This window comes from Rhinatrema bivittatum, chromosome 15, assembly GCF_901001135.1.
Source record: "Rhinatrema bivittatum chromosome 15, aRhiBiv1.1, whole genome shotgun sequence".
NCBI lineage: Eukaryota > Metazoa > Chordata > Amphibia > Gymnophiona > Rhinatrematidae > Rhinatrema > Rhinatrema bivittatum.
In genome coordinates this window covers 61,141,889-61,168,504 of record NC_042629.1, presented here as the reverse complement: position 1 = coordinate 61,168,504, position 26,616 = coordinate 61,141,889, and the positions used below count along the sequence as shown (strand labels likewise).

Below are 26,616 nucleotides of genomic sequence, written 5' to 3'. Positions count from 1 at the left end.
CACCTCTGGCTGGGCCCCCCTGCCCTGTCCCTTTGTGCAGAGCCAGGGGGACCCTTAAAGGAGGCACCGGGCTGGTTCCGGCCTAGCACAAGGGTCCCCCGACCGCCTCCTCCGGGCAACGGGTGCAGGGCATCAGGGGTGCTCCCACCCTGGCAGGCGATGAATGTTTGAGAGCCTCTCTGCGCCAGCCTGTCTCAGCGCCTAACTTTCAAAGCGGTCTTCAGCCCCACAGGGCAGGAAGGGAAGCGTGCAGACAAAACTGACCACCCTAATAAGAGGCAGGTAAACAAAAGAGCACTGCAAACTCGGGGCTGCATTTTCTTTTCCTGCACGCTTAACAAAAGTTAACTCCCGACGCTGTAAGTTAATGATAGACAAATGCATTGGGAGTTAAAAAAAAAAAAACAAAACACGCATGCTAATCCGAAAATGGCACCCACCCCGACCCCCGACCAGCCATAGCCTCAGAAACTTTACTCCACCTCTGGCCAGGAGTCTAATTTCCCTAATGCCTTGATTAGTATGGGATTTGCATGGAGGAGCGCTAAGCCGTGAGCGCATTTGTAACTCGCGTTTGTGCGCTGTACTCCTGGTTAAATCGGGAGCAGGGTTGCACGCACACAAACGTGCCTGCAGCTGAGCGTGCCCTGTGAGCACTAGAGAGCGAGAGACAGAAGCTGCCAGGACAGGCCTTCCCCGCTCGGCCTGAGAGAAGGAGGGACCAGGCCAGAAATGCAATCTGACCAGACACAAATTGGGCCAATATCCAGGAAGCTGGTTGGTGGCCAGGTTATCCGGCTAAAAGGTAGCCATAAACAGAGAAAAGTCTCAGCTGACAGAGCCCTCTGCGTGTCAAAGAAAGTTCATCATCCTTCCGAAAAGACACTTCTGTGGTGAGGGGCGTAGTGTGCACCGGGGGGGGATCTGTTCTCTCCCAAGAGCGCACCTGAGCCCAGCAGCAAATGGGGAGAGCGCCAAGGACATCCGAATGACAGCGACCCCCCAACACTAAGTGGAAGGTAAATGCCACATTAAAGAGAGTTATTTTAAGCTGATTTTGTCATGCAGGCAAGTTAAAATGGTTCAAAAGTAACGGGAATACAAAATTCGGCAAAGCATGACGAACTCATCATTCGTGACACGGGGGTGGCAAGGAGGGGAAGGTTTTTGTTTCACAGGGATGTGGACACCTGTCCAGCGGAGATCTCATTTCACAGAGGCCACTGGGAAGATTTCAGCCACTACCACCCAAGGCTGGAAGCAAACCTGGCAACTGAAGGGTGAAAGGCTCAGTATCCCTGACCCAAAAAAATTCAAAAGAAACATAGAAATGACGGCCCTGGTCTAGAGTTTCCTGGATCAACCCTTGGAGACCTTTTTAAAGATCTGCGTCACACTGGCCACCTTCCAGTCTTCAGGACTCGTGGCTATTTTAAATCACAGTGTACAGATTACTAGTAACAGGTTTACAATTTCGGGGTAGATATTTAAAAAAAAAAAAAAAAAAAGTCAGCTATGCCACTGAATATCCCCGGATAAATCACTACTTAGCCAGATAAGTATTACCTGCTATTGACAAGGTCTAACTCGGCCGGATAACTTAACTGGCTAAGGCTTAATATCGCTACTTAGCCAGATAAGTAGCGCTGCCCACTGCCCGCCCCCAAGTTAGCCAGCTAAGTGGTCAGTACTTTCTTTTTTATTTTTATAAGACTTTTATTCCGCTATCACTCAGAAATTCTATCCATAGCAGAGTATAAGATAAAAACAATTTTAAAATACAAACTTTACATAATAAAAACACCACAATACTTAAAACAATATAAAAACCATCTGCACATAATTTGTACAACCTGCTCCTCAAAAGTAAAAAAAAAAAAAAAAGAAAACTACTCTGCATATGCCTCACAAAAGAGCCAATTTTTTACGCCTTTCCGAAACCTCAAATTATCAGATTCCTTCCTTAAAATTTCGGGAAGCTTGGTCCAACTTAACCAGCTAAGTGGCATTTCAGTATCGACCTCTTCATGTTTTAGTTCTTGTAGAACTCCGAGGTGGATGCCATCTGATCCCGGTGATTTGTTACTCTTAGGTTTGTCAATCCTCCATCGTCACACATATGGATTTTATAGTTGCTCAGAATCTGCATTATTATAGAGTGCTTCAGGAGTGGCTTATGTTCCCCATCATCCTTTTCAGGAATGCATTCAGCTTTTCTGCTATTTCCTTATGCTCCCTGACCACCTCCCTTTTGCCCCTCGGTCGTCTATGGGCCCGACTGATTTCCTTCACAGGCTCTTTGCTTCGAATGCACCTGTGGCGGCCTAAAAACGGACCAGGCTGTAAGGAGCTTCCACTTCACGGCGAGGGGAGACGGCAGCGACGGAGGGAAGACATCTCAGCAGAGCTTCCAGTGCTGGGCACCAGCAGGAGGTGCTTTCCTAGTGGCCAGCCGGCAGACCAGAACGCCGGAGTTCATCGGGGTATTCGTTTCAACCCCTCTACCTCTTGGTCTCTTCCAGTTACAGACCATTAACCTTCCCTCTCCTCCGCCTGAAGTAAAAAGTTTCACCTACCTCTCGCGCTTCCTGCTTATCCAGAATTCAAGCAGAAACACAGAGCAGTGTTAATCTAGGGAGAGCTGACGGCTGGGGAGAATGATAATCTGCTCCCAAATGCTAAACTGCGTTCTCTCTGGCTGCATTCCGGAGCAGAGCCCTCAACTAATGCCAGGTCAGGAGCGACAGTGAGCCATTCCTGGTTTTAAATTCGCCCTTCTCTCTAACCATCCTGGTTTTTCTTTTGTCAAAAACAGATCCTGGGAGAAAGGAGATTTAAAAAAAAAAAAAAAAAAAAAAAAGGAATGGCTGAAAATAACACTCGTGGTAATAGAGACGACGTGGCAGCTTTGCAGAAGGCAGGGATTAGCATATGGGAGGCGCATGGATCCCATACTGTGAGGTTATGGAGGAATAGCCTCACAACCAGAGCAGAAAGCCCCTGCTCATGCCGCAGCTCGCTGATGAATTCCAACAGTGCCGGCCCCCCCCCCCCCCCCCTGACCAGCAGCCTGCTTCGCTGGCGTCACTCGTCTCAGAGCGAGACGAGGTCACCTGCAGCATCCAATTGATATTCAGCGGAGTCCCGCAGCAGCAACCCATCTCTGGCCCCGATCAGCTTAAGGGATGTAATGGTGGAAGCCTGGGTAGGCCCAGTCTCTGCACCCCCTAGAAATCCACACACCCTCAGGTCAGAGCCTCCAGCATGCCAGTTGGTCCAGGAGAAAACTGGATTCTGGCCTTTGATGACCAGTGTAAAAGCACTGTCCACCGGTGATGCTGTCCATGAACTTGTCAGACCCCCAGAGAAGGACCTTTGGGTGGTCCTGGAGATGACATCTTTGTACAGTCCTCACACCGGTCCAAGTAAAAGGGATTACAGCCTGCAGTATGTGGGCCGAATGCTTGGCTTCCTGCTGGGGTAGTTTCACACCAAGAAACGCCCAGATGTGCACATCCATACGCAAACAGTACACATCCTTGCCAACCCAACTGAAAAAAAAAAGAAATAAATCAGGCAACTTGCTATATTTTATACTGACGGGACAACAGTAACAAATCTGTACCAGCCAAGCTCCGTCACCTCCGATGACCTGAAGGCCGCCAAGCCGTGGAATAAAGCGACAGTGAACGCATGCGTAGCCTCCGCCTCAGCTCTTCCTAGGTGGCAGGAGTTCATGGGGGGGGGGGGGGGCGGGGAGGAGGGAATCATGGGCCAGGGGATCTTCCCGAACAGGAGAAAGGCCCTCAGGGCTTTCTAGGTTCCCCCCCCCCCCCCCCCCAACACACACACACAGGTCCAGCAGAAAAACGCACACAGTCACAAAGTGGCTGTGGTCCAAAAAAAAACAAAACAACTCCCAACAAATCCTTTCCTGGGTACTTCAGCAAAAATAAAGATGAGAGCAATGGGAACAGTTGTGGAAGAATCGTTTTCACAACAGCAAAGCGCAACTAACCGCGCAGTTCAGTCAAAGAAACCTCTTGCAATGACTTGGCAGGGGAGTGGGGGAATCTTCCTTCACTATCCCTAGCCTATAAGTGCACTGAGGTACATGGGACCCCCATCCCGAGCTTCTTCCTTCCATGTATCTGCCTCTGAAATGCACATCTCTGCTACTCCAGTACACCGGAAGTGTAAAAACAGCCTCAGACACAGAGACCTGAGCCTCTGACTGATGCTTTCCTCAGCAGCCTCTGACTGATGCTTTCCTCGGCAGCAGCTCAATAGCAGTCCCTCCACGTCTGGCAGCCCTCCCTTGACTCCGCTCTTTACACAACCAGCAGCAATCTCCCTGGACGGATGAGGAGTAGGGAAATCCCCCTCTCTTCCTTGAGACCACTCTGACTCTTCAAAAATTCTCAGCGGTCACCCTTGAATCCCCAGGACAAAATCTCGCCCATCCAGAAGACCTGGGCACCTCAGCCTTGGGCCCCAGGCACCTTCTCCAGACAGGAGGCCTGATGGGAGACCTCCTTCTGTAAAGAGAGACCCTGAGCACAGGGGCTCAATGGTTTTGTGAAGCAGGACAATCTCAATGGCCACGCCCATCGGGGGAGTGACAAACTTCTCTACCCCCTCCTACTCTCTTACCTCACACACTCAATCTTGTGAAACACTGAAGCCTATTAATAAGGGGCATATTTGGTGATCAACTTACACTTGTGTTCATAAGGAGTGGCATCACCAGCAGAAAATGAAGGTAACATTTTCCTTCCCTAGGTCGCTCTGGAGACCCTACCTCGGTTCTCAAGGCTGTACCTTTGTCAGGGCACCAAGGGGATGGAAGCCATTTAGAGAAGTCCTACAACACAAGCCTTACACCGAGACACAAGCAACTGAAAATGTATTATCATCATCTGACTTGCTGTACCGCCTAATCCCAGTCAGTCTCCGGGTGGTTAGCAATTTAAAATTTACAGTAATGAAACAACCACCAAACAGATACAAACACATTAAAATATACCTGCCCCTCCCCCCATCACAAAACAAACATAACCATCCAAACAAAACAAAAATATCCCCCCCCCCCAAAAAAAAGGCCCCATTCTTCCATTACTGGCAAAGACAATAAGCCCTCATTCCCTTGGCCAATAATTAATACAATGTAGAGCGTACTTACAGTATTAAACTTGGCAATCAACCAAATGCCTGAAGGAACAACCATGACTTGACTAATTTACGAAACTTCAAGTAATTAGCTTCCTGTCTCATTCTAGGCGGGAGACTGTTCCAAAGGGTAGGTACAACTATGCTAAATGCCGAATTCTTAGCGATCGCCAACCTCGCTTGTGAAAGAGACGACGTTTTGAAGTAAATCTAACACAGAAGATCCTGGTACTCAAGAAGGAATGTATGGAACTAGAAAAATCTTCTAGATAACGGAGAGAGAGACTCCTTCTACGCTCATCTGTGGACAAAGAACCTTAAATTCAATACGCTGTACTACCAGTAAGCAATGTATCTCTCCTGAAACTGGTACACGATCCCTTCCTCTCACACCCCCCCCCCCACTACCATATGAGCTGCCGTCTTCCGCACAGGCTGTAGACGCTTCAAGGTAACTCCAGCTAGACCATGACAGAGTGAATTACAACCCAACCCAACCCCCCCCCCCCCCCCAAAACCTGGCAGTCAAAGCATGAGCGATCCACACTGAATTCCGTCTGTCCAAAATCTTACGCAAGTACTCTCCAGAAGAGAGAACCCATGAAATGCTTAGCAGATGCCAATGAGGTGCATGCGGTCAGCGCTTTCGGTCTGAAACCAAGCTCCAGGACAAGGTGGTCAGGATGTGGAGCTGGGAGGCTCAGAGGAAAAAACACTTCCTGATGCCTGGATAGCGGCATCAGTGATAGCGGCAGCAGAGGCGGCAACACTGCTGCCGCTATCACTTCTAAAGCCTTACTAGTGCTGCAGAGACACGGGTAACAGCGCCCAAAAACGTGACAGAATTCAAGCACGCTTGGGACGGAGAAAGGGGGCAGCGGCAGCGGGGGCAAGGAAGGGAAGACGGCTGGAGATCAGGCAGGGTCAGCAGGGACACGGTAGGCAGGGGGGGCGGGGTGGGGGCCAAGAAGTCCTTTGCTGCCGACAACAACTAATGCGGGAAAAACTACGAAGCTTGGAGCAATGCAAGAGGCGGTCCCCCTGTTATGATCGTCTCATACAGCAGTTACAATAATAATTATATTTGCTTTTATAGCCGATAACCCCTTGACCAACACAGATGCAGAGATCTAACAACTGGAAAGGAAATATTTACAAAGGAAGGGGGGTTTCTATGCCACACTCAACAGCAAAAAACAAAAAAAACCAAAAAACCACCAAACAAACCCAGGAGAAACATAAGAGACCCAAGGGATATTTGTCAAAATTGTCACGTTTAGACATTATGGGCAATTATGGAAGGTGCAATGCACTTGAAAGCATCAATCACATGTACAGTCCAAAGGCGGCCAATCACAGTTTAGCACAGGCCAACATTCCAATGCCTCTTATCTCGTGTAGAGATATTGTCTCATGCACAAGGCATTCATCCCCCTATTTTCAGCACCTCGGCATTCGACCTAAGCCGCTGCTTAATTCAGAGGCAAGAGAAAAGCAAAATTTTAATTTTCTGAACAGTTACATACTTCTGAAGACAAAAAAAAGACTTGAAGTCTGGCTCAGGAAATGGTCTCCAGAGGGCATCCAGAGCAGGGCGGAGTCAGTTTCAGCAGGGCTGCAGGGACCGAGTGTAAAATCTGGCAGGTCCTAACGGGCTTAAACAGAGTAAGGAAGTCTATGGACAGCAGACATCCTCCTCCAAAAAGTTAAAATGGCTATAATAAAATCGTTTTTAAACAAAAAGGAGGGGGAAGACGCTGGTTGTGGGATGACAAGAATCAAAAAGGTTGCAACAGCAACAGCTGGCCTTCAAAATCTGCTAATGGATCCAGCTGCTAAGGACAGGAGATCTTTCTGCCTCCTAGAAATTTGTGGTTTTCGCTGCCGCAGCCCGCCCTGCAGGGCCAGAATCAGCATTAGATACACGAGGGATGCCCGGGGACAGAAAACTAAAGGCCCAGCCAGCGCCCAGGAACCCTGAAGCTCTGCCTCGAGTGGCATCTCAAGCCTTTGAGATGCTGGGGGACCCCCCAGACAATGGCCCTGCTCCCCCTAAAAAAAACAGGGCCCCCGCGGAGGGCTTGCGCAATCTGGACCCACACACACCGACAAAAGCCACTCCCTTAGCTGCTGGGGCCAAGCAAGAAAATGATTCTTCTAAACAACACGGAGCATGATTAGGAATACATTTTATTTACTTTCTGTGTTTATATGGCATTAATTCTATGGCAATTTATTTAGCATTAAATGGGTTGGAAAGAGAGTCAAACATCTGAATCTGGAAGTACTTCCAAGCATCATAAGCTTGATTGCCGACACCGCACAATGCCAGATCCCAAACTAAATACAAGCTGCATCCTGTGGAGTGAAGAGGCCTTGGGACGAGATGCTTGTGGGCTCCTCCATGGGCAGCGTAGCCGGAGGACAGAATTCTTGGTCTGTACATCACAGTCCCACCCCGCTACTTCCAAACCCTCCACACACACACACACACACACACACCCCCAGCCTCACGTCGTGCTGGGAGGGTCTGTCCGGAGAATGTCGGCCATCGCTTCCGAGCACCAGGGCCGTCTCCTATTACACTTCCAAGTGGAGAAAACAGATGTGGCGCCGCACATCTGTATATGCCTGTCTTTAAGAAGGCCGGGCATACTCGCCTGCACCCGCCTCTCTCCCTTCCCAAGCGAGGGCTCGGATATCTGCTCCCGGGGTCCATTATAGCCATCGTGCACAGCGGTGATGATTCCAGCACAGACCTTTCAAGCACCGGGAAGGGCCTCTGGCACAGGCAGCGCCCTTTAATATTCTGCTCTATGGGCAGATAATTAAAACAGCAGCTCGCCTCAGCCGACAATGTAATCTCCTTTCAACAGAAAAACCAGGAGTTCTCTCCAGCCGTGCAGCGGTTGGGGCTTCTGCGTGGCCGGAGTGGGACATTCTGGATTTCAGCTCCGGCTTCTGCTCATCCGGGTGGGGCCGAGGGAGGGCAACTGGTGCCGCAGCGGCGCACGCACGGGCCCAGAGGCGGGAGAGCTCGCCTCCAGCGGGAGACTGCAAATAGGTCAAAGAGCAGCTTGGTAAGAAGCAGCTTCTGACAGAGCCACAGCTGCAATCCCTACCCGCCCAGGCCCTAAGCAGGGAGCTCAGCTCACAGGCAGAGAGAGGGCAGGAAGGAAAGAGAAAACACTGGAGGCCTTGCATGATGGATTCCTGATGAGAGCCAGGCTGGAGGACCCAAGCATCAGCATCGTACCTCCCTGATGGGTAGGAGAGCGGGTGTGCCTGGGTGTCTCGTGTGTGATTTTACCATCCTGAGAGAGGGGAAACATTGGGTTTACCCGGCGGTGGGAATTTATTTCATTCCTGGTTGCATTGTAATGACCTTTTTGAAGTGTTAATCTTTGGAAGGCATCAGCCTCCCTTGCAGAGCCTGTTCCGATAAGTCAGTCAAGCCTTACAAAGTCAGATTAAAAACACTTTGCTTAGCCTTCAAAATGCGTGAATCGCCTGGGCCCCTGAACCTCTTTCCGGATTCCTGTTCCTCCCCTGCTCCCAAAGAGGGAGCTTCAGTCCTCCCAGCAGGCCCTTCACTGGCTTCACTAAACTAACGTGCAGCAGACTCCTCCTCCAATATGGAAGCAGATAGTGAGCTCGGAAGGAGGTTACCTCTCGTTCCACAAAGCTTCCCCTGCACGCATCCCCCCTCTGCCACCTGCCCTGCTGAATTCACCCACTTCTGGGCCACTGCTCCCCTACCGCTTTTCTTAACCTCTCTTGCACCATGGATGCTTAACTTGCTCCTTAACTCTACATACATCTGCACGTTTTCTAAACGCCCTGTAACCCACACCTTTCTGGCTGCCCAATGTACCCCCACTGGCGCCTATTTGTATGCCTCTCCCTTGCGGTCTTCCCCGTATCTGTAGGTCGTTCCTGGTTATGCTTTACGTTCTCACTGTTCTTCACGTTCTATGCAATCAGTCTGCCTTTTGCTAAATCTAGGCAAAGGCAATCGAACGTTTCTAAATTAACTTACTTTGGGGTTTTCAAATGCTGCTTTGTATTTCTGGCTTTCAGTTTAGTCCTAAAGTTGGTTCTGCGGGCGCCCTGTGTGTGATTCTAGGGTGCTAAGAGAGGAAACACTTGGTTTACTTTAATTCCACCCCTGCCTACTTCACCCACTCACCCTACTTCCTATTTAAGTGGGGCACAGGCTGGATTTCCTGCAGCTTTTTCCCAGTTAGCTAAATTGGTCCCCGTCCACCTACCAACCCACCGGTTGACCAATTAAATCTTGAACCCTGGTTCCTCAAATACTCTTATTAGTCTTGCATGCCTGTCTTGACGAGATTGCAAGCTCCATCAAGCAGAGATGGTCTCTTCTGTCCCTCTGTATAGCGCTGATTACACCTCGTAGCTCTATTTAACAGCAGCAGCAGCAGTAAAGCAAAGTATGCACCACGACGTCCTGATGAGAACCAGGCAAGAATGGGTAAGCAGAGGGTCTATACAACAAAAAAGTTAAAAAAAAAAAAAAAAAAAAAATCCCCACCAGAACACAAAGCAATCCATGCCAGTCTTTTGATGCTTTTATTTCCTACAAGAAACGGGCCTCCTCCTGAGCCGAACCTCACGGAGCACGATTCACAATGACCAAAGGAAGACAGGCTGTACTAAACTAATGTGTCGTGTCGGAGCTACCTCTTATTGCCTAAGAGTGCTGACAGATGCAAGTCTGGGTGAATAGTTTGCTCAATCACAATTTGTTATCGCTCTTCTGCCTACAAGACAGTAAAGTTATTGCAGAGCACTTAGGATCTTCTCCTTCCTGAGTGCCGTACAATATTTATTTCCTTTTTTTAGTTGCTTTGAGGGGGAATGATTCTCCACCACCACCGCCCAAAATGGAACTGTCCAGACCCAACATTGTAATGAGGAAAGCAGCTGGGGGGGGGAGGCGTAGGTGCCAGGAAACCAAGTGCTTTGATTGGCTGAACCTCCCCTGGCACTGGGTAATGCTTACTGCACACCTGGAAGGTAAAGTCTTCTCACACCGGACCGCAGCAGGAGGGGGTCGTGCAGTTCTCAGCACGCGTCAGGCACGCCCCTGCGCCCTTGAGCTAAAGTCAGAGTTCCCACCAAAAGTCCCACGGGACAGCGCAGCCCAGATGCAAAGGGGGAAAGCAAACAGGGAAGGCCAGTGTGCGTCTCGACAGCCGGAGAGAGCGCTCCGGAGGGGGTTTCTCAAATCGCACAAGAGAGGATCTGCGGCACTCACCGGCCTGGCCGTCACCACGAAGGAGGGGGGACGACGACTCCTCACCCTCCCCGAAACCAGGAGGTGGTCTGCCATGACGGACCACCCACCCGCTCAATCTGCACAGAGAAATGACGGCTGGACCCAGAATGGGGGACAGACATTCCCATGTTATAACGGGGGCGGGGAGTGTCTCTCTATGCACATTCTGCCCAAGTTACGCTAAACACACGCACAGACCTTTCCACCAGCGTGCGAGAGAAATCCACAGGCTTCCATCCTCACTCATACAACATTATCTGCCGAACGGCAGTGCAGCAGGATTTCCGTGCAGAGCTGGGCTGCTGCCTTGAGACTGGTTAGTGTAAGTAATAAAAATCATTAAACAAAACAAACAAACACTCTCTTTACCTCCTAATTCACATGCAGGACCTGATTGAAACTCTTGACGTGCAACACAGCTTCGCATTGACTCACCTGAGATCATATAATCGTGCCCTACCGCAAACAGTGGCCTGAAAAACAGGCAATAAATCACACCAAAGAGCAGAGAGCACCGAAAGATGCAAAGCACACAGGCTGCTGCTCCCATTTCATACCAGGACATAACCTGCCCTGTTTGGGAAGCACCAACATCCGGAAACAGGGTCTGCAAAAAACTCTGTCAGTCGCTATTAACTCTTTAAATACAGCAAGATTCAACCGAAGGCCATAACCGCCTTTTACAGAGCACGGCATCGGTGCCCTTGCTCTCACAGGGTCCTTTAGGTGAAATGACATTCCTCGCCTCGCCAAATCCGTCCTGGGGCCGCAGACACCAACCCCAGCAACAGAAAAATCAAAACACAGCAGGTGCGACGTGGAGCGGAAACATTGGGAGCACAGCTTGCGAAAAGAGAAGGAGGGGGAGGGGGTGCCTTACCTCTGCAGACGGTGCCGTTCTCCACCGACTCGTGGCCAGCCTTGCACATGCAGCGGCCGATGGGCACCAGCCACTCCCCATCTCCGTTGCAGTAGAGCTTAATGGGGACATCCACCTCCTCGGCGTTGGGGATGCAGGTGCCCCGGGCCGACACCAGCGAGGTGCTCTCCGCCCCCGACAGCGTCTCCTGGAAGACGGCCCCGTTCTGGATCACCCGCGCGCACTTGCGGTAGAAGACCCCGGACGGCGATGAGAGACATGCAGCCGCCGTAGTCCTGGAAGGCCAGGTAGAAGCCGTTCCGGGAAACGGGCCCGAAGCTGCGCACCTCCGTGTTGATCTTCATCACCCGGCCGCCGAGGTCCACCTGGGAGAAGCTCTCGTCCGCCGCTATGGTGTCCACCTTGACCCAGGGGTTCTCCATCCAGCTGGGCGCGGTCTTGGTGGCAGAGTCGGAGTCCGACTCGTGGTAGTAGAGGATGAAGGTCTCCTTGCAGGAGCCGGGGACGTTGGGGATGCTGCTGCAGTCCCGGACCGAGAACTTCATCTCCACGTGGATGCGCTGGGCCCCTCGCCTCCGGATGTACTTGGTCCGGAGCCAGTTGTTCTGGCTGGAGCCGAAGACGTTGCAGACTTGGTACGTCCGGATGGTGTTCATGTTCTCGTCGTACCCGCTCACCTCTTCCCACTGTGGACAGAACACAAAAAAAAACGTGGCATCAGTTAGGCTGCAGTCTCCCACATGCTTACGGGAATCCCCCCAGCCCCCAGTCAGCAGCGCATCCTATGCTTTCCACCAGCTGCCGCTGGCTGCCTATAATTCGCCGTGCTTTTGCCGCCTTTTCCATGCTCTCTGCCAAGCTCTGGTCACTGTCCACGACTCTTCATGTCCCTCTCCTAGGTCTGCTGGTGATAGTGCTCACGCCGTTAGCCCCCAAACCCTTTTCCCTTTCTTTCAGAAGGTTTTTCTAACAGCACAAAACTCATCTTAATACATTTCAAAAAACGATACACTTTTTGTTTTTCCTCCCCCAGACAGTTTCTTATTAGAATGACTTAGCAGCTCGATGGCTACAGATCAACAGGACAGGTTACAAAGCCACTGACCCAGTTAAGGTGCCCTATCTGGAAACGGCCCTCCCTCAATCCAGCTAAATAAAAATAAAAAAGCACGGGGGGGGGGGTGGGGGGGTGGATAGAGGTGGAGAAGCATTCCGGAAGGTCGCGTTTCGGGCGGGAATGCACAAATAACCCAAGTACATTGTAAGCTGCAAATCTACAAGCGTTATTTTCCCACAGAAAACGTGCATGAGGAGAGACGAGTCCAAAATCCAGGCACGGCCCAGAACCACAGCTGCCGCTCACTTAGCCAACCGGGAATGCGGTCTGCCAATCAGCAGCCAGGGATTTGCATGTGATCGCAAGTGGGGACAGCCTGCATGGTGGTAAAACCTGCGTGCAACATTGTGCAAGCAGATTCTACCGGGTATCTTCAAAGCAAACTTACGTGCATTAGTTCACTTAGGGGGAAAAAAAGAAAAATCCATGGGTGACTGGCACTCACCCAGTTCCACCTGCTCTGAGCAGGGTGGAACTTACACTGGGTAACCTTTTTAAAATTAAAAAAAAAGCCTGCGATTAAATCGCAACTCCCCCCAATTCACAGTATGCATAAAACAGTACACTTGAAACTGGGCTCTGCTCATTATTCTAGGGGCACTGAGCCCACGACAATTTTAAAACAGACATATAAACACGTGAAGCTGACTTTTGTGCCTGCAGATGGCTTTAAAAAGTCCCCCCCCCCCCCCCCCGGGAGACCAAGTTTATATGTCAGGGGCTGGAGCCTGGGAATGCCCTGTGGAGTCCCTAAGGGAAGGTACCCCCCCCCCCCCCCCGCATCAAAGGATTCCCATGAACGCTGCAGCGCGATGCGAGTCCCTTTAGTCTCCGGGATGAGCTGGTCCGCCTTTAATGCGCACTCCAGAATATCTCACCGCGCTTACAGAACGCCCCGGGAATGAAAGCAAGAAAAAATTGTTTGCATTAAGAAAAGGATGAAAAAAAAAATTCAAAATTTTCATCCTCTTCCATTAACGGCTATTAATCAAGGTTACTTAGGGAATAGCCACTGCTATTAATTGCATCAGTAGCATGGGATCTTCTTAGTGTTTGGGTAATTGCCAGGTTCTTGTGGCCTGGTTTGGCCTCTGTTGGAAACAGGATGCTGGGCTTGATGGACCCTTGGTCTGACCCAGCCTGGCAATTTCTTATGTTTCTCGCCCTCTGTTCAGCAGTCCTGGCTGACATCTCAGAACACAGCACATGGTGATGTCATCGAGCGCTACCGACGCTGCCACACCATCGGCGAGTGCCTCGCGCCTTAGCTCTTATATACGGAAAAGGCATGGCGCACAGTCACCTGACGCTGACTGGCCAGTCATATCGCTGGATTTTTATTACCCACACTGCAAAGCACAATCTGTTCTCTTGCCACACCGTGACGTTCTGAAACCTGCTTTCTGCGCTAGGGCCGCTCTTTTTTTTTGGCTGAGAACGGGTACCCTACTGAAAGAAAGCCTTTTACAAAAATCTTCTTTTCCTGCACTTATTGTAAATGTGTTAAAAGGTCAGTTTTTGAAAGGGATCCCGCAAGCTAACTGACAGAACAGATTACGTCAAAGAAACTGATTGCCAGCTGGCTGACACGGTTTTATTTACCGCTGAAAGCAGATCCTTCCGCTTCCCTCCAGAACAGAACGCGTAACCTTTCTTTCCACTGGGGAAACAAAAACGTTTTATTTGACCATCCCCAACATCCTCATGGTTTCTGTGCTTCCAAAGATTCACAAATCCCTCACCCCACTTCCTAGACCAATCGTTTCTGGCATTAGTTCTGTGGTGGAACTATTATTATATTGTCGGGTTTTTGTTTTTTTTTTGCTTAAGACACTTTGTCCCTTGAATACCCTCCTTCATCAGAGATTCTACAGATACTGGGCCAGATTTTAGTAGTTATGCGCGGGCGTAGATTTGTGCACGCAACCCAGCGCGCACAGATCTATGCCAGATTTTATAACATGCGCGCGCATGTTATAAAATCCGGGGTCGGCGCGCGCAAGGGGGTGCACACTTGTGCACCTTGCGCGTGCCGAGCCCTAGGGAGTTCCGATGGCTTTCCCCGTTCCCTCCGCCCCCCACCCCTATCTAACCCCTCCCCTGACCTTTGTTGAATAAGTTGCGCCTGCCTCTGGGCTTGCGTAGGTTGCGCGCGCCGGCGCGCGATCACCCGGCACAGCCACTGTGCCGGATGCCTCGGTCCCGCCCCTGCCCCACCCACTCCCCGCCCCTTTTTTCAAGCCCTGGGACATACGCGCGTGCCAGGGCTTGCGCGCGTCGCCGGGCCTATGCAAAATAGGCTTGGCGTGCGCAGGAGCAGGGTTTCGCGGTTACACCTGTAATCCTTTTAAAATCCGCCCCCATTGTGAACTTTCTTAATTCCCTCCAGACAGATGTCAATGAGATTTTTATTGGTCGTTTTGCACACAGAAAGGGGCAATTTTTTTAGACTGTCAGCTTTGGAACTTTTCTTAGCTGCAGATTTCGCTCGAATTTCAAAGAGAAAGCAGGCGTGCACTTTATAGTGAAAGGTAGATGATGGCAGAATAAAACGACAACTGGCCCATCCAGTTTTCCCATTTCTTTTAGTCCACATCACTAAGGATAGATCCAGCTGCCAGCCACAGAAGCTTGACTGCTTGTAGGATACAATTTTCCCGACCTAAGTTCATTTCTGATTCTTTCCCCCCCCCCCAGCTCTCCACCAGTCCAGGCTGATGACTATACATGCTCCCACATCCATCAGCCCCTCCGCCCATCCCATCCTCCAACAACAGTCCAAGCAGAGATGTGGTAACAGGTTATTACACGGGCAAACATATTTACCTGCATAAACTGCCCCCCCCCCCCCCCCCCCCCCCCCCACTCGTTGCGAGTAAAAGCATAGGCACTGTTGTACCAAGTACCCACAGATCCACAAGCTGCCTGGGGACTCTGAAAAATAATCCTTATGATGCCCAGGGCGCAAGCCTTAAAAAGCAGATTTATCGTGGGCACCCAGCGGAGCATAGGATATAGCAGACCAGAAGGCGTCACGAATAGACAGAAAAACGCTGGTTAAAATTTTTTTTACAAGACAACGGAACCATCCCCATAAGCGCAGTTAGATTCTCCCATCCTGTGACTGACAGCAAGAACGTTCGAAGGAAACACTGGTGTGGCATACAGACACATCCCCCTTTAGATCAAGGTTTTGGGGATTTGGGCTCATTTTATTATTTATTTATTTTTATATTGTATATTATATATTTTAGATACCATTTTTCATTAACTTATTTATGTGTGCGATATTTTGGTGTTTGCATAATTTCATATTTTTTAGATCATTTCTATTAAAACCTCATCACTTTCCCCGTATTTACATTTCATGGTGCTTATTCCACTTTTGAGCTGATTTCCTGGCCATCCTGACACCACTGTAGGCTGACCTGTCTAGCACTCACACTGTGACAAACACATACGTACACCGACACCAACAGTATTCGCTCTGTGACACTGGTACACTGATATCACTCGCACTGCAGCACTCGCACCCACATTGATAACACTTGCAGACACACACACACAGTCTGATGGGATTCACGCTGTGAGAGCAGTCACTCTGTAACGCATACGCATGCTGAGAGCAAATATGCAGGGACACACACACACACACACACTGACACGGACAGCACTAATATCATCTATGTTGTGAGAGTGAGAGCCACTCTATGCCTTCTTGCTTGCATTACTACGAGATGTCCTCTGCTCTTCCTTATCATGGTTCATAAAAAAGTAGCCACACCCACATGCCTGCCAGAGTTAGGAATCTGAGCTGCATGGATCTTTGCTCTGACCCATATCAGCAATTCTTCTGTTGAGGGGTAATCCTGTGCTTTTTCTTGCTCTCTGTCAATTCAAATAGCTGTGCATTAATTTGCATTACTGGTCTACAAACTTGTATGTACTTAAGCATTTATAGAGCACCAAAAAGCTAGAGCCTGTTCAACAAGGTACGCAAACGTACAGCGAGTCCCTACTTTAAAGGGCCGATAATTTATCTCCCTGTGTCTAGAGTAACTGGTGGAGGGTCCCCCACATGTCTGTGACAGAGGCACAGGGATATGTGTGCAGTTAGTGCAGTTAGTGTAGCTGGGTTCAAAAAAGGTTTGGATAAGTTCTTGGAAGAGAAGTCCATTACCTGCTATTAATCAAGTTTACTTAGGGAATAGCCACTGCTATTAATTGCATCAGTAGCATGGGATCTTCTTAGTGTTTGGGTAATTGCCAGGTTCTTGTGGCCTGGTTTGGCCTCTGTTGGAAACAAGATGCTGGGCTTGATGGACCCTTGGTCTGACCCAGCATGGCAATTTCTTATGTTCTTATGACATGACTTGTACAAATGACAGTGAGTGTGATCTGCAGAGGAAGAACCTGAATCCATGTCTGCTGGTTCCCAGTTCATTACCAAATAATGAAGCTGCTCCCTCCTCTCCTTATACATCTTAAAACTCTTCCATTTTGGAAGGAATGAAAAAAAAAAAAGAAAGAAAGATGTGAAGAATAACTGGAAGAATGGCTAAGGGTTTGGATGCTGGGTTTTTTTTTAGTGCAAAGAGTGTAAAACTATGCATCTGGGACACAAGAGCCATCGGCTACTTATCAACTAGGGGAGCAATAATCACACATTTTTACATAGGTAAATGCACATTTACCCACCTATATACAAAACACAATTTGATTACTGCCTTCCCTTACTTTGGGTAAAGGTGGGAAGAGATAAGTTGGGCGACTGCATTTTCAAATCGTTACACTTTTTTCCCCCAATGGCGAACCTTGTACCTGCTTCAGTGGAGGCATAAAATACACGGGTCCTTTGTGCCTGTGACTGAGCGCCTGACCCAGATTTTTCCAAAAGGGAGTAGAAGTTCCCCTTTGCAGTCTGCAAGCAGCATCTAAATTGCCCTCAAGGAGGGCAAGAAGCAATAACCGCCAAACAAGAAAGTGACCCGTGGGCAATCGTTTCAGATGATTTGAATGCTGCCAGTCAGTGTAATAGAGCAGCAGGGCATGCTTGGGTGTGTAAGGAGAGGTGGCACCAGCAGGAATAAGGAGGTAATATTGCCCTTCTACCGGTTGCTAGCAGAAGCGAGACCCCCCCCTCCCCCCCACGTTGGGTGCCGTCTACGGTACCTGCCGAGGGAAAGAAAGAACAGTGGGGATAGGACAGAAACATTCATATATTTAGCAGGCTTCAGAAACATACAAGAAGGTAGCACTGTCCATTAAAAAGGATAATTGGAAGGAGGGAGACTTGGGAAAAACATGAAAAAATAATTCTTTGTTGAGGGGGCGTTAGATATCTAGAATAACCTCCCAGCGGCAGTGGTGGAAACCAGAACTATCACAGTCTCAAAGCTTGCAGGGGACGGATCACAGAGGGCAGGGTTGTAAAGACAAGTGACGCCCATGGTGAAGGAGGATGTAGGTGTGGTTGTAAGTGTGGAAACTTGAATGCTCAGCTTCTCAGAATGGTAGAAACCGAAGAGTGGACCAACTTGGATAACAAGCGACATCCTGCAGGCAGTCAAACATGCAGAGCTGACAGCCGGAAGACGTCCTTGGCTAAAGCAGTGCGCAACCCGACAGACTTGGTGGGCCCACAACTGATCCTTATCTCCCAACATTAATGTTGTGGTGAGATCCCAACCGTAAAGAGCTTACCAGGCAGGAAAAGAGGAAGGATATAATGGGAACCAACAAGATCACAACTCAAAGCAACTTATTGTAGGCTGAGGGAGATAAAAAAAAAGGGTGGCCCTGATTGAACAATACATTTAAGGATCAGCCGGTCCAGGATTAGCTTTCCGTGAGGAGGATTCTGCTGCTGATGGCCTCCACTTCGTGCCAGCATCTGAGCAGATAGTGATGTCAGCACGTCCCCTGTCTCTCCCAGTGGAGATGGACTACCAACATCATTGCTTTACGCCTGCTAGCACAAAGTGAGTGCTCCTGCCGCCGAAACAACGTAAATTACCTCTCCAGACTTGTTTGGATAGGTGTTCGTTGTCCAGCCCCGGGGGGGGGGGGGGGGAACCAGTTCCACGGCACACAGTAATGGCAGGTGGCAGGAGTAGGAGTGGGAGTGGAGTCTGGGCATTTCACTGCTCTGAGCAGCTCGCTAAAGGTTACAGCGAAGATTGGTGGCACTAATGGGATTAGAAACAGGGTCTGCTGGTCTCTGGATAAGATTCTGAACTGTCACAGCTCCAAGCTCTCACAACCACACGCAGTGCTGCCAATCCAGCCACGAGCTGGTTAACAGGTTTCCTCTTCTCGCTGAAAAAGGAGCTTCATTGTTTAACACACAGTAATACCTTTTGGCTGGACAACAATAATTGCTGAGAAGAGCTGGTCTTGTGCCCAGAGTGTGATCATTAGAAAAATAAAGGTTTCTGTCACTCAGTATTGTATTTGCACATCCTTGCAAAAAAAAAAGGCTTCTGCTATATCATTCTGCACATACGGAGACAGTCACATGCACCTGCCCAATACAGACACCCAGATAGACACAGGGACACAGACAAGCACAAGCATGGTTACAGACAGACAGACACAGATATCCACATATGCAGAAAGACACAAATACTCTCGCAGGAAACTGAATAGAAAGATACCTCACTGTAAACACAGACAGACAGACCACCACGTCAACCTATACAAGCTCACCAACACCCACATATTCTAAAATACCTATATGTAAGACAGACACCCGCAGACTCACCCATACTGAGAAAGGCACACACTCATAATAGGTTATTCGCAAGTTAAGCACAGTCGGAGCCTAAGTCACTAATGGCAAGAGATGAGTGGCATCTTATAGATGCATCTGTCCTCAAAAGCTCATGCCTCAATAAACTTAGATTGGTACAAAAACTTAGATTGTAAGCCCTCTGGGGATAGAGAAATACCTACAGTACCTGAATGTAAACCGGTGTGATATCTCAATTGAGATCGAATGTCGGTATATAAAAACAATAAATTAAATAAATAAATAAACTGGTTAGTCTATAAGGCTCCACTCACCTCATGTCATTTTTGCTTCGCCAAACACACCCAGTTATCCCTCTGAAGATTTTTAAGTCACTAATAAGAGGTCCCACACCTTCCGTTGCTAAATCACTGAGAAAGATCTCATGCTATTACCCTTTACACAGTGACTCAACAGGGGGCATGGTGGGGGATCTCTCTCACAGGCCGATACAGTACAGTGCGCTCCGGCGGAGCGCACTGTTAACCCGCATTTGGACGCGTGTTTTCGATGGGGTAATAGCGTGTCGAAAACGCACGTTAACAGTGCGCTCCAGCGGAGCGCACTGTACTGTATCGGCCTGTGAGAGAGATCCCCCACCATGCCCCCAGTTGAGTCACACGAAGGAGATCCCCATCTCTACCCCTGCCGAGTCACTAATGAGAGATCCCACACCTTCTCCGTGCTGAGTCACTAGTGAAAGAGATCCCACAGCTCTCACTCTGCTGAGTCACTAATGAAGGAGATCCCATCCCTCTCTCCATCAGTCACTAAGAGAGATCCCCCATCTCTACCCCTGCCGAGTCACTAATGAGAGATCCCACACCTTCTCCATGCTGAGTCACTAGTGAGGGAGATGCTGCACCTTCCCCCTGCTGAGTCACTAAAGAAAGGGAGCGAGAGATCCCTGCTGAGTCACTGATGAGCGACATCCCCATCCCTTTCACGCTACTGAATCAGGAAAGACAGAAAAAGAGATCCCACGCCTCTCACGGTGGATCCCATACTTCTTAACCTGTTGAATCAATAAACTGTGCATTTTTTTTTATGACTTAATAAAGTTGTACAGGTGCCGTGTTAGTCAGCTGTTAATACTGAAGCCTCAGGATGCCTGCAGGGATCTTCAGACAGACTAACCATCCTGCTTGGGAGCTCTCTCCAGACTTCACCCAGAGACTTAGGGAATTAGCATCAATTACTGGGTCTCCAGGGAAACACTAGATAGTTACAGGCCTCTCCATTCACAGCCCCAGCCGGTTCCCTTCCTCAGTAAGCCTGCAGGAAACAGGAGTGAATCTGGAGCAAACACCGCAGGTAGCATGTGGGGAGGACATGGAGATGGGCTGCAACACACGCGTAACTCACTCCCCAGGTGCAACGCCAGAACGTGGGACTCACGCAGCTGAGGATAAAGTGAGGGTGGGAGGAAAGGGAAGATTGCCGGGGTCATCCTATATGGGGGTGTGGGGGGGGGGGAGTAGTGGCAGGGGGAGGGGAAGAAAGTGTGTGGATTAGAGGGAAAGGGGTGTAAAACAGAAAGCCGACGCACATTATTCGTCTTATCCCCTCCTCCATTAAATGTTGCCTGATACGCCACCACAGCAGTGACGGCAACGGCCCTAACCGTACCCCAGGAAAGCAAACTCGGGCAACCAACACCACCACCACCGCATACTCTGTCCCCTTGAAGCTGCTCCAGGCCCTTCCCACAACATTCATTCCCACTGTACGCCGTGCAGAAGCAGCCGCCTCAAAGGACCAGAGGTGACAAAGGCCTGGCGAGAGACGTCCAAGCTTGGGTAGGGAAAGGCTGCCTGGTGAGCATCCCTCACAAGTTCTCACTGCGAGGCCTTCTGCCCTGGACTTAAAGGCTCAACCGCTGCTGCCTCACCTCCACTGCAAAACCTGCCCTGCAGGCTGTTCCCACCCTCTGAGACCAAGCAGGATATTAAGCACCTGCAGTGCAGCGTTTCAGCACCACCATGGCATTCAGTTAGAACTTACGGGATGGGCCTTTTAATCGTAAGAATTACAGTACAGTGCAGTGCACAACAATATCTGAGAAGCGGGCCTCAGTTGAACCTTCTGTTTCAAGTTAAAATAATGTGGAATGTGTTTTGTTTTGTTTTTTTTCAAGAGCTCAAGAATGTGTATGGTGTCTCTCCTCTCTCTCTATATCACCCACAAAGTCTCCTGTTGCAACAGCCCCATCCCCTCCACCAATAACCCCCCAATGCATCTTGTTAGCTGAGCTCTTGAAATCGCATGCGAGATAAAAAACAACAAAAAAAAAAAAAACTGGCCCAAAGCAGGTATTCAATTTTAGGCCTTCGCAAGCAAGCACTATATAGCGCATGGAGGAAAGCAAACGACACTATTTACCATGGGCCCACTAGAGAGCCTAATTTGCATTTGACATTCCTTTATTTATAGGCAGGTATGTGCTAATTTCAGCACATACCTGGCAATGTCATCAAGGGCTCTTTTAGCATGCTCAGCTTACTATTATGAGTGCAAGTTAAATAGTCTTAGGGTGCATACCAACCTTGTACGTGGGCCCTTAAGTGTGTGAGTGTGAGGCGCCGTGACAGGAGGGCTCCGGCTAGGAACAGCACAATGAGAAAATCAGAGAGCATGAAAGGGGAACGAACATCTTGCTCATCTGCATTCCTTGGAAAAGCTCTTGCCATTCTGGATCAGCTCATTCCTAGACAGCAGGGCATTTTGCTGAAAAAGGGTTAAAATTCCTAAGACAAGTCACGCAGAGAGCAGTCGTGTCTCCAGCCAAGTCTACGGTTACATCTCCCTCAGGAAAAGTTTCAACAGGAGCATTTGACCTCAGACTCTTAAACCACAGGTCCAGCCGTTGATTGGGTAGAAGAGCTCAGAGCGGAGGACAATGAAGGGTAACGGGAGACGCTGCAGAGAACAGGGCAGGAAGTTCAAGCCCAGTGCATGCCCACCAAGCAGAGGTCAGAGAGAAAGAGCTAGCGACTCCTGTGTCTTCCAGCAAAAGCAAGAGACGGCAAGCAGAGCATCTGCATATGGACTGAGGAATGGAACAGACGCTGTAAGACGGCCAAAGTTCGGAATGAAAAAAGGTTTATTATCAAACGTGAAAATAACTTCAGTGGGGTTTTCCAAGGCATAAATAAGGAAAAAAAAGCATTACTAGCACTATAAGTCCCTCTAAAGACACTGCAATGACACATGGAAAAGGACAAAATGACATTTTTGCATCCATATTTATACTGACAGACTCGCAACAAGGAATACACCATCTACATGGCAAAAACTAAAAGGTCAAAGAAAATCTGAAATACCTCAAAGTCCAGATGTTCATCCAAAGCTTCCTGAGCAGCTCAGCAATAGCCTTGCAAGGCATTGGCATTTAATATCCAAGGAGCCTTAGCTTAAGCATGAAGGACTGGTATATGGTTTGTGCGGTGCCATTTCATAAAAAGGTTCTAAAACAGATTCGGGGAAACTAAAGACCTGGAAAACGGACTTCCTTTCCTGGAGTGATAATGGGGGGGGGGGGGGGGTAGGTATCAAGAGGGGGGAGAGATTGGTTAAGCTTCTTGAAGTTCAGATGTCTCAACCAACATGGATTCCAGTGCCATAGATTCTGACAAACCAAGCTCGTCGATTTGCCTGGATTTTGCTCAGGCATTTGACAATATCCTATGAAAGGCTGTCATACAAGGGAAAGAAAACACAAATGAATATCCAGTTTGTCTCTGGATGAAAGGCTGGCTAGTTTCCTACAAATAGTGATAAATGGAAACTATCTGAAATGGCCTGGAGTGGAGAAGGGTGTGCCTCAAGGGCCAGCGCTAGGTTCACTCCAGTTTAACCTATTTAGAAATGATCTAGAGAAAGAGATAACAAGAGAATTCCCTCCCCACCCCCCCAATAGCTCCAAGCTAAGTTGGCTTCTGAACACTCTACAGACGCAATCCTCCTACAAAGGAATGTGGATATCCTGAGGGAATAAGCAGATCAGATACAGATGAGATTCACAGTAATAATCAGTGGATAATGACCATTTGGCTCACTTAGCATGTTGGCTGTCCCTGTCTATACTGCTCTAGCTAAGGCTATCTCCCAGCTAGCTGCAATAGATCATGCCTTTGTCTTTTTGTCCTTGGCTGATGAGTGTAGTCAAGTCAACTTGCCGCCCATGCTAGGCAATCTATTATTTCTCTCTGCCTTCCTACCCCAACCCCACCCCACCCCACCCTATCGCATTTAAAAGCATTCTTAAAAGCACAGTCCAGAAGTATTCCACACATTAAGAAAGGTGGAAGGAAGGCAAAACGATTAACGATTAAAAGGCATGGTTAAAAGGGGAGGTGAAAGAAGCTATTTAAGCCAAAAGATCTTCATTCAAAAATTGGAAGAAGGATCCAACAGAAAAAAAATAGGATAAAGCATAAGCATTGGCAAGTTAAATGTAAGACACTGATAAGACAGGCTAAGAGAGAATTTGAAAAGAAGTTGGCCGTAGATGCAAAAACTCACAGTAAAAGCTTTTTAAAATATATCCGAAGCAGAAAGCCTGTGAGGGAGTCAATTGGACCGTTAGATGATCGAGGGGTTAAAGGGGCACTTAGAGAAGATAAGGCCATCACGGAAAGATTAAAACGATTTCTTTGCTTCGGTGTTTACTGAAGAGAATGTTGGGGAGATACCCGTTCTGGAGAAGGTTTTCATGGGTAATGATTCAGAAGGACTGAACCAAATCACGGTGAACCTAGACGTTGCGGTAGGCCTGATTGACAAACTGAAGAGTAGTAAATCACCTGGACCAGATGGTATACACCCCAGGGTTCTGAAGGAACTAAAAAATTAAATTTCAGATCTATTAGTAAAAATTTGTAACCTATCATTAAAATCATCCATTGTACCTGAAGACTGGAGGGTGGCTAATGTAACCCCAATATTTAAAAAGGGGCAATCCAGGAAACCTCAGACCAGTGAGCCTGATTTCAGTGCCAGGAAATATAGTGGAAAGTGTTCTAAATATCAAAATCACAGAACATATAGACATGGTTTAATGAAACAAAGTCAGCATAGCTTTACCCAAGGCAAGTCTTGCCTCACAAATCTGCTTCACTTTTTTTGAAGGAGTTAATAAACATGTGGATAAAGGTGAACCAGTAGATGTAGTGTATTTGGATTTTCAGAAGGCGTTTGACAAAGTTCCTCATGAGAGGCTTCTAGGAAACGTAAAAAGTCATGGGATAGGTGGCGATGTCCTTTCGTGGATTGCAAACTGGCTAAAAGACAGGAAACAGAGAGTAGGATTAAATGGACAATTTTCTCAGTGGAAGGGAGTGGACAGTGGAGTGCCTCAGGGATCTGTACTGGGACTCGTGCTTTTCAATATATTTATAAATGATCTGGAAAGGAATATGACAAGTGAGGTAATCAAATTTGCAGATGATACAAAATTATTCAGAGTAGTTAAATCACAAGCGGATTGTGATTAATTGCAGGAAGACCTTGTGAGACTGGAAAATTGGGCATCCAAATGGCAGATTAAATTTAATGTGGATAAGTGCAAAGTGATGCATATAGGGAAAAATAACCCATGCTATAGTTACACAATGTTAGGTTCCATATTAGGTGTTACCACCCAAGAAAGGTCTAGGCGTTATAGTGGATAACACATTGAAATCGTCGGTTCAGTGTGCTGCGGCAGTCAAAAAAGCAAACAATGTTGGGAATTATTAGGAAGGGAATGGTTAATAGAACGGAAAATGTCATAATGCCTCTGTATCGCTCCATGGTGAGACCGCACCTTGAATACTGTGTACAATTCTGGTCGCTGCATCTCAAAAAAGATATAGTTGCGATGGAGAAGGTACAGAAAAGGGCTACCAAAATGATAAAGGGGATGGAACAGCTCCCCTGTGAGGAAAGACTAAAGAAGAGATGGCTGAGGGGGATATGATAAAGGTGTTTAAAATTATGAGAGGTCTAGAACGGGTTAATGTGAATCAGTTATTTACTCTTTAGGGTAATAGAAAGACTAGGGGGCACTTCATGAAGTTAGCATGTGGCACATTTAAAAATAATCAGAGAAAGTTCTTTTTCACTCACCGCACAATTAAACTCTGGAATTTGTTGCCAGAGGATGTGGTTAGTGCAGTTAGTGTAGCTGGGTTGAAAAAAGGATTGGATAAGTTCTGGGAGGAGAAGTCCATTACCTGCTATTAATTAAGTTGACTTAGAACTGTAACATGGGATAGACTTAGTTTTTGGGTCCTTGCCAAGTTCTTATGGCCTGGATTGACCACTGTTGGAGACAGGATGCTGGGCTTGATGGACCCTTGGTCGGACCCACTATGGCATGTTCTTATGTTCTTAACTACTACCTGAGGTTGATTTTGCTGCTTCTCGCTGAAGGCTCAATGTTTTTCCAGCCACCCCATTTTCTTTACCTTGTCTCTCATCCACCCCTGTTTTCACCATTTATCCACTGTATGTTTCCCAAGGATGCTTACAGTTTTGCTTTGGTTATTACTCCCTCAGCTAGTAGACCATTCCAGGCACCTACCACCCTCTAGCTAAAGAAGGGTTTCCTCATATTTCCCTTCAGTCTCCCTCTCTCCAACGCAGACAAGTAATGTGCTTAGGTCACTCACAATTAAGGCACATGCAAGACCCAACAAACTAATAGGGCCCCAGTCAATCTGATCTCATACCCTTCAGGATGGGGAACCTGATCTGGACTCCCAGCACCCCTGAGGAACTGAGGTCAGATCCGTCCGTCATTTACCATTTACTTAATGCTTGAATTCCAAAACATTGAATAAGGACTGAAGCAAAAAAAAAAAGGCAGAAAAACATTTTGAAAACACTTTCACAGCTAAAAGAAACAAGTCAAAAAGGATCAGTGGGCAGGAAGGGGGTCAGACACTATAAAAAAGATGGGAGTCATCTGAGCTATTTCTGGTCCCACGGGATGTAAGGAGAAAGGTGGCGTGAAAGGAGGAAGGGCTGCCAGAACTTGAATTACACGTAAAACGGCCAAAGTGGGTCAGAACAAAAAAAAAATAGCTCCATCTAACCCAGCTTCTCGTTCCTGGCAGGGAGAAGCAGCGGGTGCTTATCAGTGGCTTATAAGAGACAGGGCATGTGTAGAGAGTTTCCCAGCCACTGTCATAACCTTCCAGCTGGGCGACTTCCCTGTTGTGTTAAAAAGCTAGCAGTCCATTCCTCTCCCATAAATTTGTCTAACAACCTTTGTGAGCAAAGACGACTAGAACCAGCCACCCTGTAGAGAATGGAGACGTTTACAAAGAGGAGCACGCGATTGAAGGGAGGCGAAGCAGAAGCCTGTTGAACAG

At 48.3% G+C, this 26,616-nt stretch overlaps 1 protein-coding gene across 1 annotated transcript in view; it reads right to left on the bottom strand.

Annotated features, from left to right (window-relative positions):
- EPHB2 (EPH receptor B2) overlaps window positions 1-26,616 on the bottom strand; it is a 319,521-nt gene that overhangs the window by 152,666 nt on the left and 140,239 nt on the right. Inside the window, 2 exon segments of the mRNA XM_029578869.1 lie at window positions 11,352-11,589; window positions 11,591-12,037. Of these exon segments, the coding sequence (XP_029434729.1) occupies window positions 11,352-11,589; window positions 11,591-12,037 (685 nt within the window).